The 19,807-nt window shown below is 49.1% G+C and overlaps 1 protein-coding gene across 2 annotated transcripts in view; it reads left to right on the forward strand.

The window, feature by feature from the left end:
• Positions 1–19,169, forward strand: part of tnrc18 (trinucleotide repeat containing 18) — a 53,371-nt gene extending 34,202 nt beyond the window's left edge. For both annotated transcript variants that reach the window (XM_077009174.1, XM_077009175.1), the window contains exons 18-30: positions 502–756; positions 1,406–1,842; positions 3,603–3,731; positions 4,603–4,747; positions 5,172–5,289; positions 10,188–10,263; positions 10,738–10,846; positions 11,422–11,538; positions 11,928–12,080; positions 12,398–13,677; positions 13,867–14,103; positions 14,231–14,305; positions 14,608–19,169. In XM_077009174.1, the coding sequence (XP_076865289.1) occupies positions 502–756; positions 1,406–1,842; positions 3,603–3,731; positions 4,603–4,747; positions 5,172–5,289; positions 10,188–10,263; positions 10,738–10,846; positions 11,422–11,538; positions 11,928–12,080; positions 12,398–13,677; positions 13,867–14,103; positions 14,231–14,305; positions 14,608–14,814 (3,338 nt within the window). In that variant the 3' untranslated portion in view covers positions 14,815–19,169. The remainder of the gene's footprint in view (positions 1–501; positions 757–1,405; positions 1,843–3,602; positions 3,732–4,602; positions 4,748–5,171; positions 5,290–10,187; positions 10,264–10,737; positions 10,847–11,421; positions 11,539–11,927; positions 12,081–12,397; positions 13,678–13,866; positions 14,104–14,230; positions 14,306–14,607) is intronic.
• Positions 19,170–19,807: the final 638 nt, after the last annotated feature.

Genomic DNA, 19,807 nt, shown 5'->3' on the forward strand with positions numbered 1-19,807 from the left:
TCTGAGAGCCGTGGCCCACCCAGTCTGCTGGATCGCTTGCGCATGAAGCCTGGCTTTGTTCCCCGGCGAGGAATCTCGTGTAGCGGTGGGCGGGCGTGTGTTTGCACAGGAGTGCCCGTGTTGGACGCGGTGGTGCTAGATTACAGTGGCTAATGAGGAACGCGTTAACTGTAGTGTTAAGTCACAGGAAGTGCTCTGAGGCACAGACGGAGTGATGGATGAATGACGGTGATTCGGTATTCACCAGCACGCACATCTTCCAGATGGCTTTGTGGCCCGTGCAAGATGCAGCCATTTTGAGAGCGCTGTGAAAACACCTTTTGTCGTGCCACATTTTGCAAATGGCCCCATTCACCTTTTTCGAACCGCCCAACTTCCCAAGATCTTGTGAATTGTCGGTCTGAGTCGGTCTTGACGCGCTCTAAAAGTTCACTTCAGTCCATGTGAGGAGGCTTTGAATGTTTTGACAGACTGCTTTAAACGTTTCTCCTTTCGTCGCAGAGTACATCTCCGAGAGGGACGATTATGAGGAGGAGGAGGAGGAGGAGGAGGATGATGATGATGAGGAGGAGCTGCCAGAGCTGGACGAAAGCGACGGCCTGTGCTCCTCCTCGCTGGAGGAGAGCGGCCTTGGTCTCCTGGCTCGCTTTGCAGCCAGCGCCATCCCCAGCCCGGTCACCGCCACCCCTCTCTCCCTGGTGCAGCTGGAGGCCAAGCAGAAGGCCAGGAAGAAGGAGGAGAGGCGGAATCTCCTGGGTGAGATCTCCCCGCGTGCGCCGCTGTGTACACGTGCCTCCCACATTCAACTCCTGTTCCATACACGTGATCTCCTCCTGAACAGGAGATCCACCCCGTGGGACAGTAATACCCCAGTAACAAAGTGATGCTGTGTGTGTGTGTGTGTGTGTGTGTGTGTGTGTGTGTGTGTGTGTGTGTGTGTGTGTGTGTGTGTGTGAGTGAAGCACATTGTGCTTGAAGCACTCACTCAGTAGGGGTGTTATTGAATGTGGACACATCAGTTTTGTCCCACCTGCAGACCGGAGAGCCATTATCTTTTCTGTGTGTGTGTGTGCCGTTTCTTCCCTGTGCTCACCAACACACTAACCCTGACACTTCTGTGATGATGAAATGTTACTGGGAGTTGTGATGCTGGGAGACACTGGTGTCTATTGAAGGCCTTACAGCAAAGAGCTCCTCCCCTCTCATTAACCCCGCCTCCACTCCCCATCTTGGCAGCCAAATAACATGATCTCCCTAACCTACATCCTTCCAGTGTCTGCATGCCCCAGAGGTCTCCCAGAGTACATTTTGGTTGAATCACATCACATTAGTGCACGGTATGTGTGTGTGATTGTTTTTGAGTTGGGAATGTTGCTAGTGCTGACTTGTGTCCTCTCGTCTAAAGGCGTGGAGTTTGAGTTCTCCGACTCTGAGAGCGACGTCAAGATCCGCAAGTTCCCGTCACTCCTGCACGGCAAGCGTTCAGCTCCAGAGCTCCCCCTGCTGCCCCCGGCCAGCGTGCAGCGAGAAGACACCGGCCCCAGCAAGCGCGGCCGTAAGCCCAAGCCGCCCAAGCCCCAAGCGGAGGCCGGCCTGGACTTCCCGCCTGACGGCAGCGATGAGGAGCGCTGGACCCGCCGCAGGAGTGAGCGCATCTTCCTCCACGACGCTGCGCAGGCCACGCCCCTCTCACCCTCCAAGGCCACGCCCCTCTCACCCTCCAAGGCCACGCCCCTCTCCCCCTCCAAGCCTACCATGCCCAAAACACCACGCCGCGCCAAGACCCCTCCACAGGGATCCAAGGGGCTGCCCAGCGTCAGGGAGGCCAAAGCCCTTGTGAAGGTGTGTGATGTTGGAGGGAGAGTCTGGTGAAGGGGTGTGTGGTGTTTGGGGGGGGGGGGTGATGTTTGGGGGGGTCTGGTTAAGGGGTGTGTGGTGTTTGGGGGGGGTCTGGTTAAGGGGTGTGTGGTGTTTGGGGGGGGGTCTGGTTAAGGGGTGTGTGGTGTTTGGGGGGGGTCTGGTTAAGGGGTGTGTGGTGTTTGGGGGGGTCTGGTTAAGGGGTGTGTGGTGTTTGGGGGGGGTCTGGTTAAGGGGTGTGTGGTGTTTGGGGGGGGGTCTGGTTAAGGGGTGTGTGGTGTTTGGGGGGGGTCTGGTTAAGGGGTGTGTGGTGTTTGGGGGGGGGTCTGGTTAAGGGGTGTGTGATGTTGGAGGGAGAGTCTGGTTAAGGGGTGTGTGATGTTTGGGGGGGGGGTGATGTTTGGGGGGGTCTGGTTAAGGGGTGTGTGGTGTTTGGGGGGGGTCTGGTTAAGGGGTGTGTGGTGTTTGGGGGGGGGTCTGGTTAAGGGGTGTGTGGTGTTTGGGGGGGGTCTGGTTAAGGGGTGTGTGGTGTTTGGGGGGGGGGGTCTGGTTAAGGGGTGTGTGGTGTTTGGGGGGGGTCTGGTTAAGGGGTGTGTGGTGTTTGGGGGGGGTCTGGTTAAGGGGTGTGTGGTGTTTGGGGGGGGTCTGGTTAAGGGGTGTGTGGTGTTTGGGGGGGGTCTGGTTAAGGGGTGTGTGGTGTTTGGGGGGGGTCTGGTTAAGGGGTGTGTGGTGTTTGGGGGGGGTCTGGTTAAGGGGTGTGTGGTGTTTGGGGGGGGTCTGGTTAAGGGGTGTGTGGTGTTTGGGGGGGGTCTGGTTAAGGGGTGTGTGGTGTTTGGGGGGGGTCTGGTTAAGGGGTGTGTGGTGTTTGGGGGGGGTCTGGTTAAGGGGTGTGTGATGTTTGGGGGGGTCTGGTTAAGGGGTGTGTGATGTTTGGGGGGGTCTGATTAAGGGGTGTGTGATGTTTGGGGGGGGTCTGGTGAAGGGGTGTGTGATGTTTGGGGGGGGTCTGGTGAAGGGGTGTGTGATGTTTGGGGGGGGTCTGGTGAAGGGGTGTGTGATGTTTGGGGGGGTCTGGTGAAGGGGTGTGTGATGTTTGGGGGGGGTCTGGTGAAGGGGTGTGTGATGTTTGGGGGGGTCTGGTGAAGGGGTGTGTGATGTTTGGGGGGGTCTGGTGAAGGGGTGTGTGATGTTTGGGGGGGGCGGGTGATGTTTGGGGGGGGTCTGATTAAGGGGCGTGTGATGTTTGGGGGGGTCTGGTTAAGGGGTATGTGATGTTTGGGGGGGGGTCTGGTTAAGGGGTATGTGATGTTTGGGGGGGGTCTGGTTAAGGGGTGTGTGATGTTTGGGGGGGTCTGGTGAAGGGGTGTGTGATGTTTGGGGGGGGGGGGGGGGTCTGGTGAAGGTGCAAATCAGGAGTGCTGCATGGCATCAGGTTTCCACAACCTGCTTTAAATGTGTCGTTGGGAACGAATGTTCACCAGGCTGCAATTACCAGTAGTCGCCTACCCCCCCCCCTCAGCCTGTTTATAGAGCTGTGAACAGGGTGGCCCGTTAATGTTTATTTCCCATCAGATGCTTTGTAATGGGAGGAGATAACTCTGCCTGTGTCTTGTCGTACCTTTCTACGAGGCCATTAGCTGTGTGAACGTGTGTTTGTGTACAACCCGAGCGTGTGTTTGTGCGTCCACGTTTGCCTGCGTGCCTGTGCCCGCTCATGGTCTGTCTCTCGGGTGTCGTGGTTGCAGAAGAGGCGGTTGAAGGAGAGCCCCCTCCGTCTGCCCCCACCTCAACTCTCCAGCGCTCCCTCGGAGAGCAGCACAGCGCCCCCTGGCAGCCCAGATCGCAAGAGCAAGGTCAAGCCCAAAGCCAGAGAGGTACGCTCTTCCTTCTACTGTCCACACCGCTAATAACATGCTAACGATGATGGGCTCCCTGCTTTTCCTCCTCGTGCTGGACTCACACCCCACTCACCGCAACATTAAATTCTGAAATCTCATAATGCAACTGGCCTTGATGCATTAGCTCATAAAATATATGATTCATGCAGCATTAGTGATAATTTTTTACAGGGCAAAGACAAGAGGCCAGATGATAAATATTTGAACGATGGGGAGGCGTGAGGAGTGGCCGTTTGGTGTGGCTCTCTGGGGGGCGGGTGGCGAGCGGCTGCTGAGTGCGACTTGGTCCCACGAGGAGCGAAGTGAAGGGGATTAGAATAATTTCACCCGGCAGGCTGAAGGCCTTCCCGTGGCCCGCTGGGTAAAGCCGTGCATTTGAATGAGCCGGTCCTGGTGAGCGGGACCCCGGGTCCCGTGCTGTGCGGGCCTCCTCCGAAACCCCACTGCACGAGCTCTAGGAGAGTGCAGCCAGTCTAATTGGAGTGGGAGCGGAGAGTCAGAGTTCTCCCGCCAGAGTTCCTTGTTTACCTGTTTCTGCAGTCATTTATTTACTTTCCTGCACGTGAGGAATCTGTGCTGTGTTGTTCTAATGCAGCCACTCTTCAGGGCTTTACACGCCGCTCACATGTTGTAAGACGATGAGCAGAGGCGCCTTCCTCCCCCGCACGCGTTGGCATTTTGAAATGGAAGATTCTGCATCTGGCATGTTGAACCAGTCACTCATCTAAATGGGTTCTACCGAACAAACTCTCGGTGGCCAATGGCGCGGCTCCCGGCGGCGGAACGGGCGTTTTGGGCGGCGTGGAGGTGCGCGATGCCTCATGGGCCGTGTGCTCGTCTCTTGCAGCAGGCTCGAGGGAAGGGTGGTGCTGTCAGCAAGCTGATGGAGAGCATGGCAGCGGATGAAGACTTCGAGCCCAACCAAGACAGCAGCTTCTCCGAAGATGAGAACCCCCCTCCCAGCGCTCAGCCTGAGAGACCCTGCACGCCTGGTGAACACACACACACACACACACGCACGCGCGCCACACACACACTCCTGGCCTTGTTCACACACACACATTCTGTCAGCAAAGCTGGTGAGGTCTTCTCATCAGTCCTCTCCTGTTTTTTAATTGCCATTTTATGACTAAATCAACCCCTCCCTTTCCTGCCCACGCCAGTCGTTAAGAAGCGAACGGCTCCCAGTGGCGGCAGGCGGATGTCATTTCACGCCCTCACTCGCCTTAATCCAGCATTAAGTCTGACAGTTGATTTGCCTTGATTGCGTTGGTATGGTAATGTGTGTGGATGAGTGGTGTTGCACCTGGAGACGGACAGCCCTCCGCTGGGATGGCGCTGCCGGGAGCGGCCCGTCATCGGGACGGTGTGGACGTGTCCCAGCTCACTCCCCTCTACGTCTCTGTGTTCATGCAGCTCCGCGAAACTGCGCGCTAGACAAGGACGAACTGCAGGACGGACTCCGCGTGCTCATCCCCATGGACGACAAGCTGCTCTACGCTGGCCACGTCAACACTGTCCACTCACCGGACATGTAAGGACCCCCGCCCACACACACACACCTCATAAAATGAGGAAGAGGAGTTGGGATGAAGAGAGAATAACATTCATTATTTGAACGTTCAATGGTTTGAGTACCATTCACACGAGTCCTGTACTATGCATTGGGGTCATGAATAATGATATCGGGGGGTCCATTTGTAGGCGCTATCACATGGGCGGAGGAGTGCGATGAGGAATGTGTTCATTTCTTGAACGTGTGTGTGTGTGTGTGTGTGTGTGTGTGTGTGTGTGTGTGTGTGTGTGTGACTCTAATGGTGTCTGATCTACATGGCTAAGCGAGACGCGGCCTCTTGCAGAGCAACCGACTGTTCCAAGGTGCTTCCATGTTGTCTGATAACATTTGGAGACTAAAATGGAGTGTGATTATTGAAGCATCTGCTGGTGAGAGCTTTAATGGGGCCTGAGCTCCTGCTCCATGACACATCACACTCTCCCATTGTGCGTTCATTAGGGTGCTGGGTTCCTGCGGCTCCTCTGAGGTGCTAGTGCTGCTGTCGGACTAGTTTAGATGTTGGTCCGAGTTTCTCATTGTCGTACTCTAGCTTGATGATGCTGACTTGAACGGAGTGCTGAAACTTTTGGATGGTGCGGTCACATTTCCTGCTCACTTTTAAAATAAGTCTGCATGTGTTTGTCCAGTGTGCAGGTTTAATGTGCTTGAATAGGGGAAGTGCATTCACATTATTTTGAGGCTTAGGTCATAAGGTCTGTTCTCTCTGTCCCACTACGCTCTCTGCTGTAAAGAACTCGTCAACCATGTAAGAACAACCAGGCGATCACCAAAAAAAAAGACTTTGTATGGCATTATATTTTGTAGGCGTGCTAAAACACGTCTGTTAATCAAGAAGGCATAAACTGTGCCCAATTCATAACCCTTTTAAACAGGACAAGTGTGTGTGGAGCGTTTAGATATGCAATAGATTGCTCTGTTTGATCATGGTACTGGCAGCCTGATGAAATCTGGCAGTCCTGTGATTGATGGAGCCATTTTGTGAATTAAGTCAATAAACATTTAGGTCACAATGTTCAAACTAAAAAAATATATATTTAGTCAAAATGAGCTTGTGGCAATTCTGAATTTCCCCATTTATTTATTTATTGGTTTGATGTCAACTAACTGAGTCCAAGTTAGAATGTTACAGCTCCTATACTGTGATGGTGGAGTGGTCTGCAACTCCATCCACATCATTCTCTCAGTACCGAGTCAGGTGACATTCTTACATGGAAGTACACCTAGGTCTATATGTTTCTGCAGTGTAATGAATGGCATATGACCGAGTGGTTTAAAACATTTGATTTCTCATTTGAGTCATTGGGTGTTTAAGATAAATGAGGTGTCAGTCATGTTTCTCTCTCTGTATGTGTGTGTGCATGCACTGTGCTAAAAATACCCCCTCCCTTCTGGGGAAGGTGCCTTTGTGAGAGTCTGGGCCCTCCCTTCTGGGGAAGGTGCCTTTGTGAGAGTCTGGGTTTGATTCGCCAGCCTGGGAGCATGGTTAGTACTACAGTGAGAACTGGTTGTGTGGAGAATTAATATCCTGGTGTAGCACAGGCGAGAGAGATGGAGGTGTTGCTCCCGGGAATAAACCCCCCCCCCCCCCCCCCCCTCCATGCGCTCTAGCCGCGAGTGCTCTACGACACCTCGATCGCATCCAGATCCTCCGTTCGTGACCCGTCGGATGGCGACAGACGGCAGCACTTTGGTCTGTCGTGTCGTTCTTCGTCACCCTTAGCCTGTGTTAAGGTGTGTATAAATGGACCCATATGCACACACAGACACACACACACGCTTTTTACCTGTGTTGAGCTGCTGGGGATGGACTTGCTGCAGTATCCAAATGTTAAACAAATGTTATTACCAATAGGGGTGTGTGTGTTTACCAGATCTTGGTGAAATGTTAGTTCCTGTGATTAATATTCCTGCACTCTATTTAAGCAAGGGGGGTGATCCATTTCAGTTTCCCACTGGGTTTAAAACACTGTCCACTGGGGTGATGGGTTAAGAAATCTCCTCTTGTGGGGGTGGGGGGGACTGTGTTAGTGTGCTTTTTGTGTATTATAGGGTTGTTCTCAAAATGCTTTAAACAGTACCAATATTGCATTTGAGCATAACACATTCTCCTGCTTTCCAAGAGTGCAAAATTGTCAGTAAAAGGGGGCCGAGTGTAATTTTGCAATTCAGAAGAAGACCTGACTGTTGTGTCTCTTCCAAGGACGTTCACAATTATGAATGAGGGGAAAGCAGAATTTTCTCTTTGTGGTAGATGTTGATTTAGGACTCTGGAGGAAAGGGCTGTGCTTTCACCAGGTCGTGCTGTTAAAGGCAGTGAAGACTGGAGCTAATGGCTCTGCCTCATTATTTATGGGTAATAGGAAAATAGTTTGAAGCGTTCTCACCATCCTCCAGTGGCTTCTCATTGTTTATTTATGTGCCAAGGCTTCAAGCTCTGGGTCAATGAATGAAACAGAAATTATCGCCTTTTGAAGAAAATTAGTTCCAGTTTCCAGGTTTCAGTCATCAAGGATTTTTAGATTTTTGGAAAATTTTTAACTGCAAATAGCATTTTCGAGCCAAACATGTAGCTTCTAGTTTTTCTCCAATACTGATCAACTTGTTCACATTAAAATTAGATGTTTGTCTAATCAGATTAATGCAAAATGTATAAATAGGTACATTTTTTGTTTTGAAGGTAAACAAATATATGCACTAAAATATTTTATGTAGTTAAATAATTTAATGCTTTCTTACCATCATACCCCCTTAATAATTTTTTCTTTTCACATCTATGATTGTTTGAATTGTGAAGCCCAATTGCCCACCGTCCTTTAACCTCTCCCAGTCGTCCTTGTGTACAGCGCCGGGGAGTCCGTGCTTGACCTGCTAGTATAATTGCCCACCGTCCTTTAACCTCTCCCAGTCGTCCTTGTGTACAGCGCCGGGGAGTCCGTGCTTGACCTGCTAGTATCCCGAATGTCTTCACATGGTCTCCCTCCAGGGAGCAGCTGGGGTAAATTTAACCAAGGCCTCAGGACACAAGCAATCCACTCTTCCTAGCAGCAACCCCCCTGCCCCCAACACACATGCACAGAGTACAGGCCGAGTCTCAGGAGAGTCTGGTGTGTGTGTGTGTGTGTGTGTGTGTGTGTGTGTGTGTGTGTGTGTGTGTTTGGGGAGGAGGGAGCCCCAGATCACCTCGCTGGCCTGTGTCTCAGTAATGGGACTGCCACTCACTCACAGACGTGCCTGACACATCCGTCCTGCAGCTGTGACTACCCTCATGCATTCAGATGAGAAGAGGTCAAACGTCTGAGCATTGTGGGGAGGTAGGGAGTTAGCAGCAGAGGTTACAATGCCCCCCCCCCCCCCCCCCAAACTGGCTTAGAGGACACATTTTCACCGCTTTCTCTACAGACTGTTGGCTTGCACCTCAAAGACTCGTACATTCAAGCATATGCACGATCCAGAAATATTCCATTGTTATATACATAATACTGAGAACTACTAAAAACATGGTGGAGGTGTGCATGTGCGTGCTTCATGACGACAAAATGGAGATCTTATTTCAATCACCTGCCACAGAAACAGGCTAGCACCGTTCTCACATCTCGCATCTCTCAAGTCGGTGCTTTATTTTGCACAGTTCACTGGAATTTGATGGGCAAATTGGTACCATTGTGAAATCACGCTTCTTCCAGCTAAATAGCTAAATTAGTTCTTGGTCTCCTCTAAAGACCTCTAAACAGATATCATGCGTTCATTTTGTTCATGGTGACCAGACGCCACAGTCTGGTCTCCTACGGCTTCAGAGCTGGTGCCCCCGTCAGCTCCTCCATCCTGCCTGATGGTGGAGGAAGACTCTGTCTCCTCCCTGGTTGCTGTGCCACTTTGGAATGAGGAACCTCTGCCCATTAGATCATCTCACTGGGAAATCGGTTAAAAACACACCTTTTCACACCTAGACAAGCTGGGCATGTTGGCTTTTGCTGTTTTACTTTAAACATTTATTTCCCTTTAAATTGAATGTTGACCTTATGCTCATGCGTTTCAGTATGTATTTATGTAAGTGAATGTAAAGTACTTTGGTCAGCCATGGTTGTTTTTAAATGCGCTATACAAATACAGCAGGCTACACTGTACCTGTACATGAGAGCACTTTGCTTGTACAGCTGATGAAGGACCTCTGTCCAAAACGTCCTGTTTCTCTGGAAACTCTCTCTCGTTCTCTCTCGTGTTTATTTTATATAAACCAAAGCTGAACTTTAGACCCATCACATTCCCACACAGTGGCTCAGTCTGGCAGTGTTTGTAGATCAAATCAAGGGTCAAAATCCCTCCACCATGGACAGGATGAACATGGCAGGCAACGGTTCTTAAAAGCATCGCTGTATGTTCAGGGCAGCAGGACGTAGGAGGGGAAGGGTCCTGTAACCGAGTCCCACCCGAGCAGAGCTGCAGCCCGGGCCATCCGGGCCGCCCCTGGTGTCCTGCACAGCACTCTTGGGCATAACCCCCACTCTAGCAACCTACACATGCGGCCTGGTTGTGTCATTTGGTTTTATTTTTGTTCTTGTATACTGTGGCGTTAATATTTTGCAGTCCATCGGGATATGTGGCCGTTCTTATTTGCGCTATTTTTACAATGTGCTTGTGCCTGCGTTTGTGTGTGTGTGTGTGTGTGTGTGTGTGTGTGGCGCTTACACATGAGTTTCTAAACTTTCCTGATGTGTACAGTACTTACAGCCGAATGCCCTGTAGGGGTCTTTGTTTAGTGTGTACCGTGTCATCGGAGCAGGTCACTCGTCTGATTCTCGCCTGTCGAGCCGAGTGGCTCGGCTGAGGTGCTAATGACAGCGCATCCTGTCTTGCAGATACAGCGTGGTGGTTGAGGGTGAGCGGGGGAACCGTCCTCATATCTACTGCCTGGAGCAGCTTCTGCAGGAAGCGGTCAGTAGCGCACGGCCTCCTCAGCTAATGAGACGCTCGCACGCACGCCAGCGCACGGTGGCATGGCCGGGGCGGGACTCCCGTCCCCCGCTAACACGCTCCAACACAGGGCTTCTGTAGCTCCTTGCTCTCCTGCTACTCTAAGGGCATGTTTCATCCCCCTAATTCTGACTGCTGGTTTAGGCAGAAAGGCTCTCTGCTCCTGCACACACACACACACACACACACACACACACACACCCCCCCCCCTTTCCAAAGAGCCGCAGGACACAGAAACACAGCCAGAATCATCCTTGGCCATGCCACACTCTCAGATGGATTATATACAAAGGAGGAATGTCGTGTTGCCAGAAAGTGATGTATATGTAATTTGGCTGAGAATTAGAACAGACGGCAGTTAGATTAACTGACAGAAGCAGGTTAACACACGAGGTGAGCGTTCGCTGAATGTTTCTTGTTGACCCTGTCCTGCAGATCATCGACGTGAAGCCCCCCTCTCTACGGTATCTGCCCCAGGGCACGAGGATTGCAGCTTATTGGAGCCAACAGTACCGCTGCCTCTACCCTGGTACTGTCGTCAGAGGTATGACCCCCACTACAGTAACACTGTGTCCACCACCTCGTCGTGCAGACACTCAGTCTGCCTCAGTCAGCCTTTGTCAGATGCCAAATAAATAAATACAATTAATAAAAATCAATAATAAATAATCATTTTTACAGGTAACCTTTTCAGGGCAGGGTTTTGTTAAATTTTCTTTGATTGGCCAAGGGCAGCAGGCCTGCTGGCGGAGGCTGGGCGGTGCTGGGGCCTGGGTGGTGCGGGCGGAGGAAGTGAGGGGTGGTGTGGTTAGTTTAATGCAGCCCTCTGCTCCGACTGTTATTTATTTTGCCTCCCAGTAAGGCAGGAGCGAGCTGGAGGCTTGTCAAAAAAACTCTTAAAGGGGCCGTGGCCACTGTCAGCGCAGAGAACAGGGGCCTTGTGTGTACCGCGGTGGCCCCGAGATGCGCCAGAGAAATCGGCTGGGTTGTTTTGCTTTTTCTCGTCCTGCTCGACGACTTTTTGCGTGTGGTGCCCAGGTGGGGGAGCCACCCTGCTCTGTAAATCCAGGTGATATGAGTCCCTGTGCCTCAGTCTGAATCCCTGTTCCACGGTTACAGGGAGCCCCGACACTGATGAGGTGGACGACTTGATCACTGTGGAGTTCGACGATGGAGACACGGGACGGATCCCGCTTTCGCATATTAGGCTCCTCCCACCAGACTACAAGATTCAGTGTGAGTCTCTTGCTCCGCCTCTTCTGGCCCACGCCTGAACACGCCGGTTGAGAAGAAGTCCAGGCAGCTGCTGATTGATTTGTTTGCTTTCACTCTTGAGGTGCGATGATGGATTTGGTGAAGGAGTGTGTGTTTTTTCCCTTAGGTCGCCTGCTGGGGCTAGTTGATCAACTTGTCATGTTTATGCTCATGCGTAGCCCTTTAAGAGCGTTCATTAAATATTAAGAGTCCGGAGGAAAAAACAAACACATGCTCTGACAAGTAAACGAAAACGGAACAAGTAAAATGCAAAGCTGCTATGCCTTTTGGAACCGAAAGGAAACGGAGTGTTTGTGTGTTGATGTTGCCATATTTTGGTGCTGTGGAGTGAAGTGCGGGTTTGTGCACAGGTGCGGAGCCGTCCCCCGCCCTCCTGGTGGTGTGCACCAAACGGCGGAACAGGAAATGCAGCAAGGATACTTCTGAGAATAAAGAGCCCAAAAGCCCCCTGGGTCCTGCCCCTAAGAACCGGGGCAGAGGGAAGAAAAGCACAGCCACCCCTGGTGATTTTTCCACCTTCCTCGAAACGCACTCGTACTGTCAACATCAAACCTGCATGTGTTTAGATGCTCACTTGCTTCTAATGAAAAGAATATTGAACCGGCAGTGCTGGAATTAATGAAATGGCAGAGTCTGTGATTGAGCAAAGTAAAAACGGGGTGCAGTTGGTGGTTTCATGGATAGTAAATCATTTCCTTGTAGCAAGAGGAATCGAAAGCTCCCTGGCAGAACAGGGCCAGCTTTTAGCCCCACTGCATCCCATGTAGGTCAGTGTGGGGCTCGAGCATATTAAACCCCTCCCCTCTCTTCTGCTTTCCAGAACCTGAAGTGTCTCCAAAGGAGCATGAAAGGCCTGATGCATCAGTCCCTTCCCAGGTGGAGAGGCCCCTGTCTGCCCAGAAGAACTGCCCAAGGCCAGGCAGAAAGAACCAGTCAGCTGCCGCCACTGGCTCCTCCATCCCTATGCCCAGCGAAGGCAAGAAGAAGACCACAGTGGCCAAGCCTGCTGCTAAAGCGCGCTCACAGGCTCAGTCTGCCTTTTCGTCTGCTCTTTACGGAAAGGTTCTGTCTGTGGACCTCTACAACGACCCCTCCACGTCGCTGACTTCCTTCGTGTCCGGCGGTGAGAGCGGCAAGGCGCAGCCGGTCAAACGAGCGCGGAAGAGCGAAGAGGAGGGAGCGGGGTTTGGGGTGAAAGGTCAGCGCAAGCAACCTCAGACGGAGATCCTCATCAAGCTAGACCACGAGGGGGTGATGTCCCCCAAAACCAAGAAGACCAAAGCCCTGATGATGATGGAAGGCCAGAACTCTGCGAAAAGGGAGAACAAGGCTGTACTGGGAGTGAGCTACGCCTCCGCCCCGGTGGACAAAACACGGAGGCTGAAGAGCAAGCCCAAGGCTGAGGGAGAGAGCACGGACAACCCGGCTGCCTACAACATCCACAAGCAGGGCGGCGACAGTAACCGTCCGGCGAAGGTGAAGAACTCTGGGGAGAAGAAGGAGAAGGATGAAGAGGAGGAGGAGGAAGAGGAAGGTCAGTCAGGCAGCAGCAGCAGTAGCTGCAGCTCAGAGTCTGAGGGAGAAGAGGAGAGGAGGACCTCGACGGAGAAGAAGACCAAACAAGACAGCAGCTCCACCAGTTCCCGCGCTTCCAGCCCCACCACCTCCAGCTCCTCCACCAGCAGCTCTTCCTCATCTGCCGGATTCAATTCTTCATCCTCGTCTTCCTCCTCTTCCTCCACAACCAGCGAGGAAGAGTCATCTTGCAGCTCGGACGAGGAGGTTCCCGCTGTGCCTCAAGACCGCTCCCCTCAAGAAGAGGCTTCTGCACAGGACGAGGAAGAGGACACAGAGGAGAAGACTAAGGTGAAGTCTGAGCCCGCAGCCACCAGTCCCAAGGCCCAGAAACGGCAGGCTTCTCCCAAACGGCAACAGAAGGTAAAGAAGAGCGTGGGCCGTCCTAAAAGAGAGGGTGTCCACTTACCCACCACGAAAGAGCTGGCCAAGAGGCAGAGGCTGCCCTCAGTGGAGAACAGACCCAAGATCTCTGCCTTCCTTCCAGCCAGACAGCTGTGGAAGTGGTTTGGGAAACCTACTCAGGTGACACAGTCTGATTTGATGATCGTTTTTAATGCATGTTCCTTAGAACATTAACATTTAAAGAAGGAGAATCTACCTTCTCCTTACTGATAGTACTGCCGTTTATGTGCAGCTGCGTTCTTAGCTTCGTTTCTGTACTCTTGAACTGTTTAAGTTAAGCGTTCTTTCTTTTCCTTTTCTCCGTTGCAGAGACGGGGAATGAAGGGCAAGGCCAAAAAGCTCTTCTACAAGGCTATCGTGCGTGGGAAGGAAACCATTCGCATTGGAGACTGTGCCGTTTTCCTGTCTGCCGGACGGCCCAATCTACCATTCATTGGTCACATTCAGAGCATGTGGGAGTCCTGGGGCAACAACATGGTGGTCCGTGTCAAATGGTTCTACCATCCTGAGGAAACCAATCCAGGAAAGAAACTTCATGACAAAAAGGTTCATTCTCATTGTTTATGTATTTGAATATACCTGAAACTGGTGTATTTTTGCTTAGTTTATGTGGATTTTTTTTTTTTTGAAAATCTGCTTGTCATTTCAATGCTTATCCGTTTTATCTCTACAGAACTGGGATCAGATGTCTGGAAGTAGTCTTCCTGCTGTTTTACAGGCCTCCAACCAGCGGAAGGATTTCATGGAGGTGTGTAGACATGCAGTACCTGTCAAAACTTTAGACGCACCTCGCTGAACATGCTTGTAAAGCTGCCGCCACAGTATAGGACAGTTACTCCAAACTATTTCAAATCTGCTATTTATCGGAACATAACATGTTATTGAATTGGATTTGATACCTTCCCTTTTTTAAAATAAAAAAAATAAGCGTAGGTGTGTCCAAACTTTTGATTGGTACTGTACATCTCAACATAAACACAATATCTATGCAAATGAGTGTAGACACCCGCTTTGTACCTGTGGATCTCTAACGTGCGTTCGTCTTTGCAGCGGGCCTTGTACCAGTCCTCTCACATAGACGAGAACGATGTTCAGACCATTTCTCACAAGTGTTTGGTGGTCAGTCTAGAGCAGTATGAACAGATGATTAAAACCAAGAAGTACCAGGACAGTGAGGACCTGTACTACCTGGCCGGGACCTATGAGCCCACCACTGGGATGATCTTCAACACCGACGGGATTCCCGTCATCTGCTGAGGAGTGTTCTCACCCCATCTCTGAATGTTTCAGGATTGAAATGGAGAGCTGCACCTTACAAAGGAGCTCAAACCTTTGTGCAAGATTAACAAGGGCTAAACAGATGTAGGAGCGTTAAATGGACGTGATGGCGTACAAGTTTCTGGGACAGCTGCGCCAGAGTCCCACGTGAGGGAGCTCCTTAGATTGACTGATTTGGAGAAGTCCTCTTATTGTCATTCTGGAGACGCGTACATGGTTTGTTTTGAGAGACCTCCGAGACTTTGGGTGGGTTCAAATCAATGGCAGCTCACAGTCTGACAGTATTGTTAAAGTATGTACTTAGAGGGACTTGCAGTGCAAACATATGGAGGATGTGTGGATCTTGTTAATGGAGCATGGTCCGTTTCGCCTCTGATGCAGCAAGATGAAGACGAGTTTCGGCTTCAGCGTTTGGGGGAGGGGGGTGGTCTCCATTCTGGGTAAAGCAAAGAGAAAGTGTCTGGCCTCATTAATGTCACGTGTGTGTGCGCAGCTGAGCTCCTCAGTTCCCAGCCACCAGCAGCAGAGGTTTGGTGATTGAACAGGGTTGAGTCCACCGGGGGCATGGGGAGGAAAGCCTTGGGGAACCAGTCCCACGAGTCCCAGGAACAGCTTGAGGAGGAAGTGGTTCAGACTGGCAGGACGGGTCACACTAGCTACTCCGGTCCAACCCGAGGAGCTAGAATCTGCCTCCATCTCCTGCGACCACCCGGTGAAACCAAGCTGGAACTTAACAGGACGTCAGCCGGTTAATGAACTTTGATGGCAGATGACATGCGGGACTCTTAATGCTGTAGTGCACACTAACATCTCCATGTGGGGGGGGGGGTGTATAGGAGAAGGATTTAAGGCACTTAAAAACATGAATAAATAAAAATAAGAGCAGTCTGTGCTGTGACCTACAGACACGTCTGTGGTCTGTTGTGATGGAGCTTGAACTGTTCCAGCGTGCTGCACTGTTTATTCACAGGAAGGTGTGAGTCACTTTTCCACCAAGCAGCCATAAGATCTCAGAATATTTATATGCCCCTGTCCTCCAACTAGCTAAACAGAAGGGGCACTTTGACAATTGAGCTGTCATGGTCTAAACTGTTGTACACATAGCTACATCTGTAAATATATACACGTGTACAATCTATATACAGTATAGACCCACATTTTATTTTCATGTACCATAGATTTATGTGAAAGTAATTTTTTTATAGTTGTAAAAGGAAAAAAAAGCTTTAATAAACTGTGAATAAGATCAAAATTAAGTAAAGCATTAGGATCTGAAGAAGATTAGACTTTTGGATCTCAGAAATGATCATCTCGGATGCCCACTACACTGACCACGCAATGTAATACTGAATGTTATTGAGGAAACGATTACAGTACATTGTAGAGTGCGAAGATGTTCAGAACCAGCTGTTCAGTACTGCAGTTTTACAACAGAAAGCACTTAATTCTGCCCCTCAGTGTCATGCAGGAGCGATTTCCTTTGACAATCCCCAATGCAGGTGAACTAGGTATGTTCACAGAGAGAATGTGTCTGCTGTCATGGCTGCCAGAATAACGCCTGATCAGACATCACTAGTTGATCCCCAGTTTAGGCCCTTGAAAGACGTGTTTCGCTTGATTGTTGTGCTATTTCTTTTTTGCTTTTTTTCTCAAAAAAGCATTCCTTTTATCTCCTAGCGCAATCTCTTCCTTCCAAAAGCAATTATATCTCATGCATGAAAGCACTTTGTTACCATGTACAAGTAACTGAGCAGTACAGCAATGAAACAAAAGATATAAAGAGTGCTAGATGCTGCTGCATGTGTGTGTGTGTGTGTGTGTGTGTGTGTGTGTGTGTGTGTGTGTGTGTGTGTGTGCGCGTGTGTGTGTGCGCGTGCGTGCGTGCAGCCCCTCCTCAAGATCTGTCCCACTTTCTCATTCCTGCATCCTGCTGGTATTGGTCTATGGCCTTAATGGCCCTAACCTTGGGCCCCAGAGGCTGTTTAATGTTGGCCCAATCACACAGTTTGAATGTTGCTCTTTGTATATAGGTCTCTCTGATATTGTATTCCAAAGAAGGCGCCATCAGTCACCACCGGCTCACGCATGTCCATACAGGATCAGGCTCTATTAGCTGCTCCTCAAATCAAGACCAATCAAATGTATTTGATTTATGTTGTCTTTATATGCTGAACTTTTTTTTTTTTTTGCATACAAGCAAACACTCGTTTTCTTAATTGTTTTTTGTTTTGTTTGTTTGTTTATTTGTGCTTCCTTTTGTGGCGCGAAGAACGAATGTTGTCTAATGTCTAAATATCGGACATGTTTTTATGTCCAGTGGTGTGTGTTTTCATATTGGATTGAAAGTGGTCCTTGTGGGCATGCCAGACGTGTGTTGAGCTTTCATGGGGATGGTTGATTTTCTTTATATATATATATATATATATATATATATATATATATATATAATTTTTTTTTTTTTTTTTTCCCTAATTTTGGGGGGTGGGTGGGGTTCAGTTGTTCATTTGGTTTGTGAGTAGTACTCGTATTAGGTATGTCTGGCAGCCTGCAGACTTGACACTCTTCCTCCATTATATTCAAATGCTTCTGAACCAGGCTAACTCTGAAATTGTGACAAATTTGTAAGATAAATTTATTTAAATGTCACCCATGTATGCACCATTTGAGCCAGATCTCCTGTGCCAGTCTTCTCCAGTTTATTCAGCGTAACCATATTTGTTCTATGCTGCCCTTATTTTAGCCATATTTTAAATGTCTGAATTACACCCCAAATCTCTTACATCTGCTTTTAATGGTGTGTGTAGTTTTCTTCTTTTCATTTTCCCCTCTTTTCTCAAATCACAGTAACTCTGGTACCATGTGTATTTTAATGCTGTTTTGCCTATTAAGCAGAGTTGATTAGTTTACCCTCCTTCCGCGGTCAGCCCTGTTTCTGATGTTGTGTAGGGATAATAGAGGGGAAGAGAATGTACACTAGAGGTTTGGCCTTTTAACCTGGAAACAGGCCTGCTCTGTATTTCACAACTATATTGTAGAATGTGTTGACACTATTACATATGAGAGTATATTGGTAAATATGTCTGGGATATTTTTTTTCATGTTTCATGTAACATTGCCCAGTCTCTCTTAAAGAGATGATATCTTGTTGATATTCAATAGGTTATTTCTTAACATGTTAATCATTATATGTAGTCTTGAGGCAAATTGTATTTTCTGTCTTTATATCAGGTTTGGACTGTTTCTCTGAGTCTTCTGATTATTTTTGGTTGATGATTTTTAACAGACCCAAAGCTAACTAAAATGGTGCCAAATTATCTTTAGTCACCTAAAATCTGAAGCAACACAGAGCAAGCAATCATATTCCAAAATTCTCTGAAATACACTTTTATTTTGTCTTTATCAAGTTTGTACAATTTAAGTGCCCCTCAAAAACAAACGTTTACTTTGAGCTTGAGAAAAAGCTGTAAAGCACTTTTAGAATATTTGTCTGCATGTTGTAGAAATAGAATTTATGCCTCTAGGAATGTTATACTAGAGCAATCAAGAGAGCTATTTTGCTCATCCTTAACATGGTGTGAATTAAATCCAGCTTTGAGTTCATCCCTCTGCCCCATTCTCAGGTCATTGGAAGAGACCGCGGCCTGTGTCGGGCAGTCGTGGGGTGGGGTGGGGGGGTTTGTTGATGAGTGGTAGCTGCCTTGCGTCAGGGTCATGTTGGGATGTCTCATAACGTACAAGATTTCCTAGCTTTTTAGAAGATGGTCTTCATAGAGGAGAGTCAGGCCTTCATGGGCTTTGCTGTTTGCATGATTCTGTTAATTTTTTTTCTTTTCTCTAATCCTGTCACACCCCCCCCCCTCTCTCAGAACAATTGTCCTCCATGCTTAATGTGCAATACTGCTGAATGTGGTTCCTGAGGGGTAGCTGCTAGGGAAGGATGGAGAGCGAGAGAGAGAGAGAGAGAGCGTGGAAAGGAGGCTGGTCCTTCACTGGTCTTTGTCTGCTGGTCCATCAGCATTGGTAAAGTCCTGTTACAAAAAAGCTATAGTTTTAAAATTGTGATTTTTGAAATTTTAAAAGCATCAAGGTTTTGTAAATGGTCCTTTGAGAGGGGGACATACTTTGTACACACATTTAATCCTGTAAAAAATAAGTAAGAAAAAATTGATAAAGGATGCATTTATTAAATAAAAATGGAAAGCCAGTTGTAAAAGATTGCTGTTGACCTGTGTGTAAACTTTTTTTTACAGAAGCAACCAGCTTAATCAGTGTTCTTTCCAATTCGTTTAGTAACTCGGAATTTTGTAGTTCATCAATAAACATCATAAAAAGTATTTGTTTTCTGTCGTTATCTTTAAACACACAGCACGCACTTAAATACCTGCGGTCTGTACTGCATTTACGATGTTTTCAGAATCGATGTTTTCCGTTTAGCACAAGCCTTCACGTTTTGCTAATGAAAGCGTACGTAATGACTGCTCAAACGGAGTTCCGTCCATGAGGCGAAATGATCCGTTACGTCTTCGTTGCGCCATCTCCGGTAATCCGCGTCAGAGCAGCTCGTGCCTTGGGCTGCGCCGAGTGCTGCTCGCGTGCTGACCTGAGTGCAGCGGGCCACGCGGAGAGCGACGCTGCTGTCTGGTTCGCAGCCATTAAGAGGAAATCCACCATTCTCTTAAAGGGTAAATGTTTGTCGTTTTGTTGAGTCGTCCCATACATTAAAGATTTTACTGAGCTGTGCGTGTCCACGGCTCAGACAGACATACGTTTTAGCGTTTTTGTGCAATAAAAGTGGCAGTCTTTATCTGCAAGTGGCCATTCATGGCAGCGAAACGGCTTTGTTTTGTGTGCACAGTTAATAAAGTTGCAGTTAATAAACCTGCTGGTAGTCGGATTTTTTTTGCGCTAGGAAGAAAAGGCCTTCACATTTGTACAGTCTCGAGTCTACAATCCTGCAACTATTGAACAGCTT

This window comes from Brachyhypopomus gauderio, chromosome 6 (genome assembly GCF_052324685.1).
Source record: "Brachyhypopomus gauderio isolate BG-103 chromosome 6, BGAUD_0.2, whole genome shotgun sequence".
NCBI classification, from domain to species: domain Eukaryota; kingdom Metazoa; phylum Chordata; class Actinopteri; order Gymnotiformes; family Hypopomidae; genus Brachyhypopomus; species Brachyhypopomus gauderio.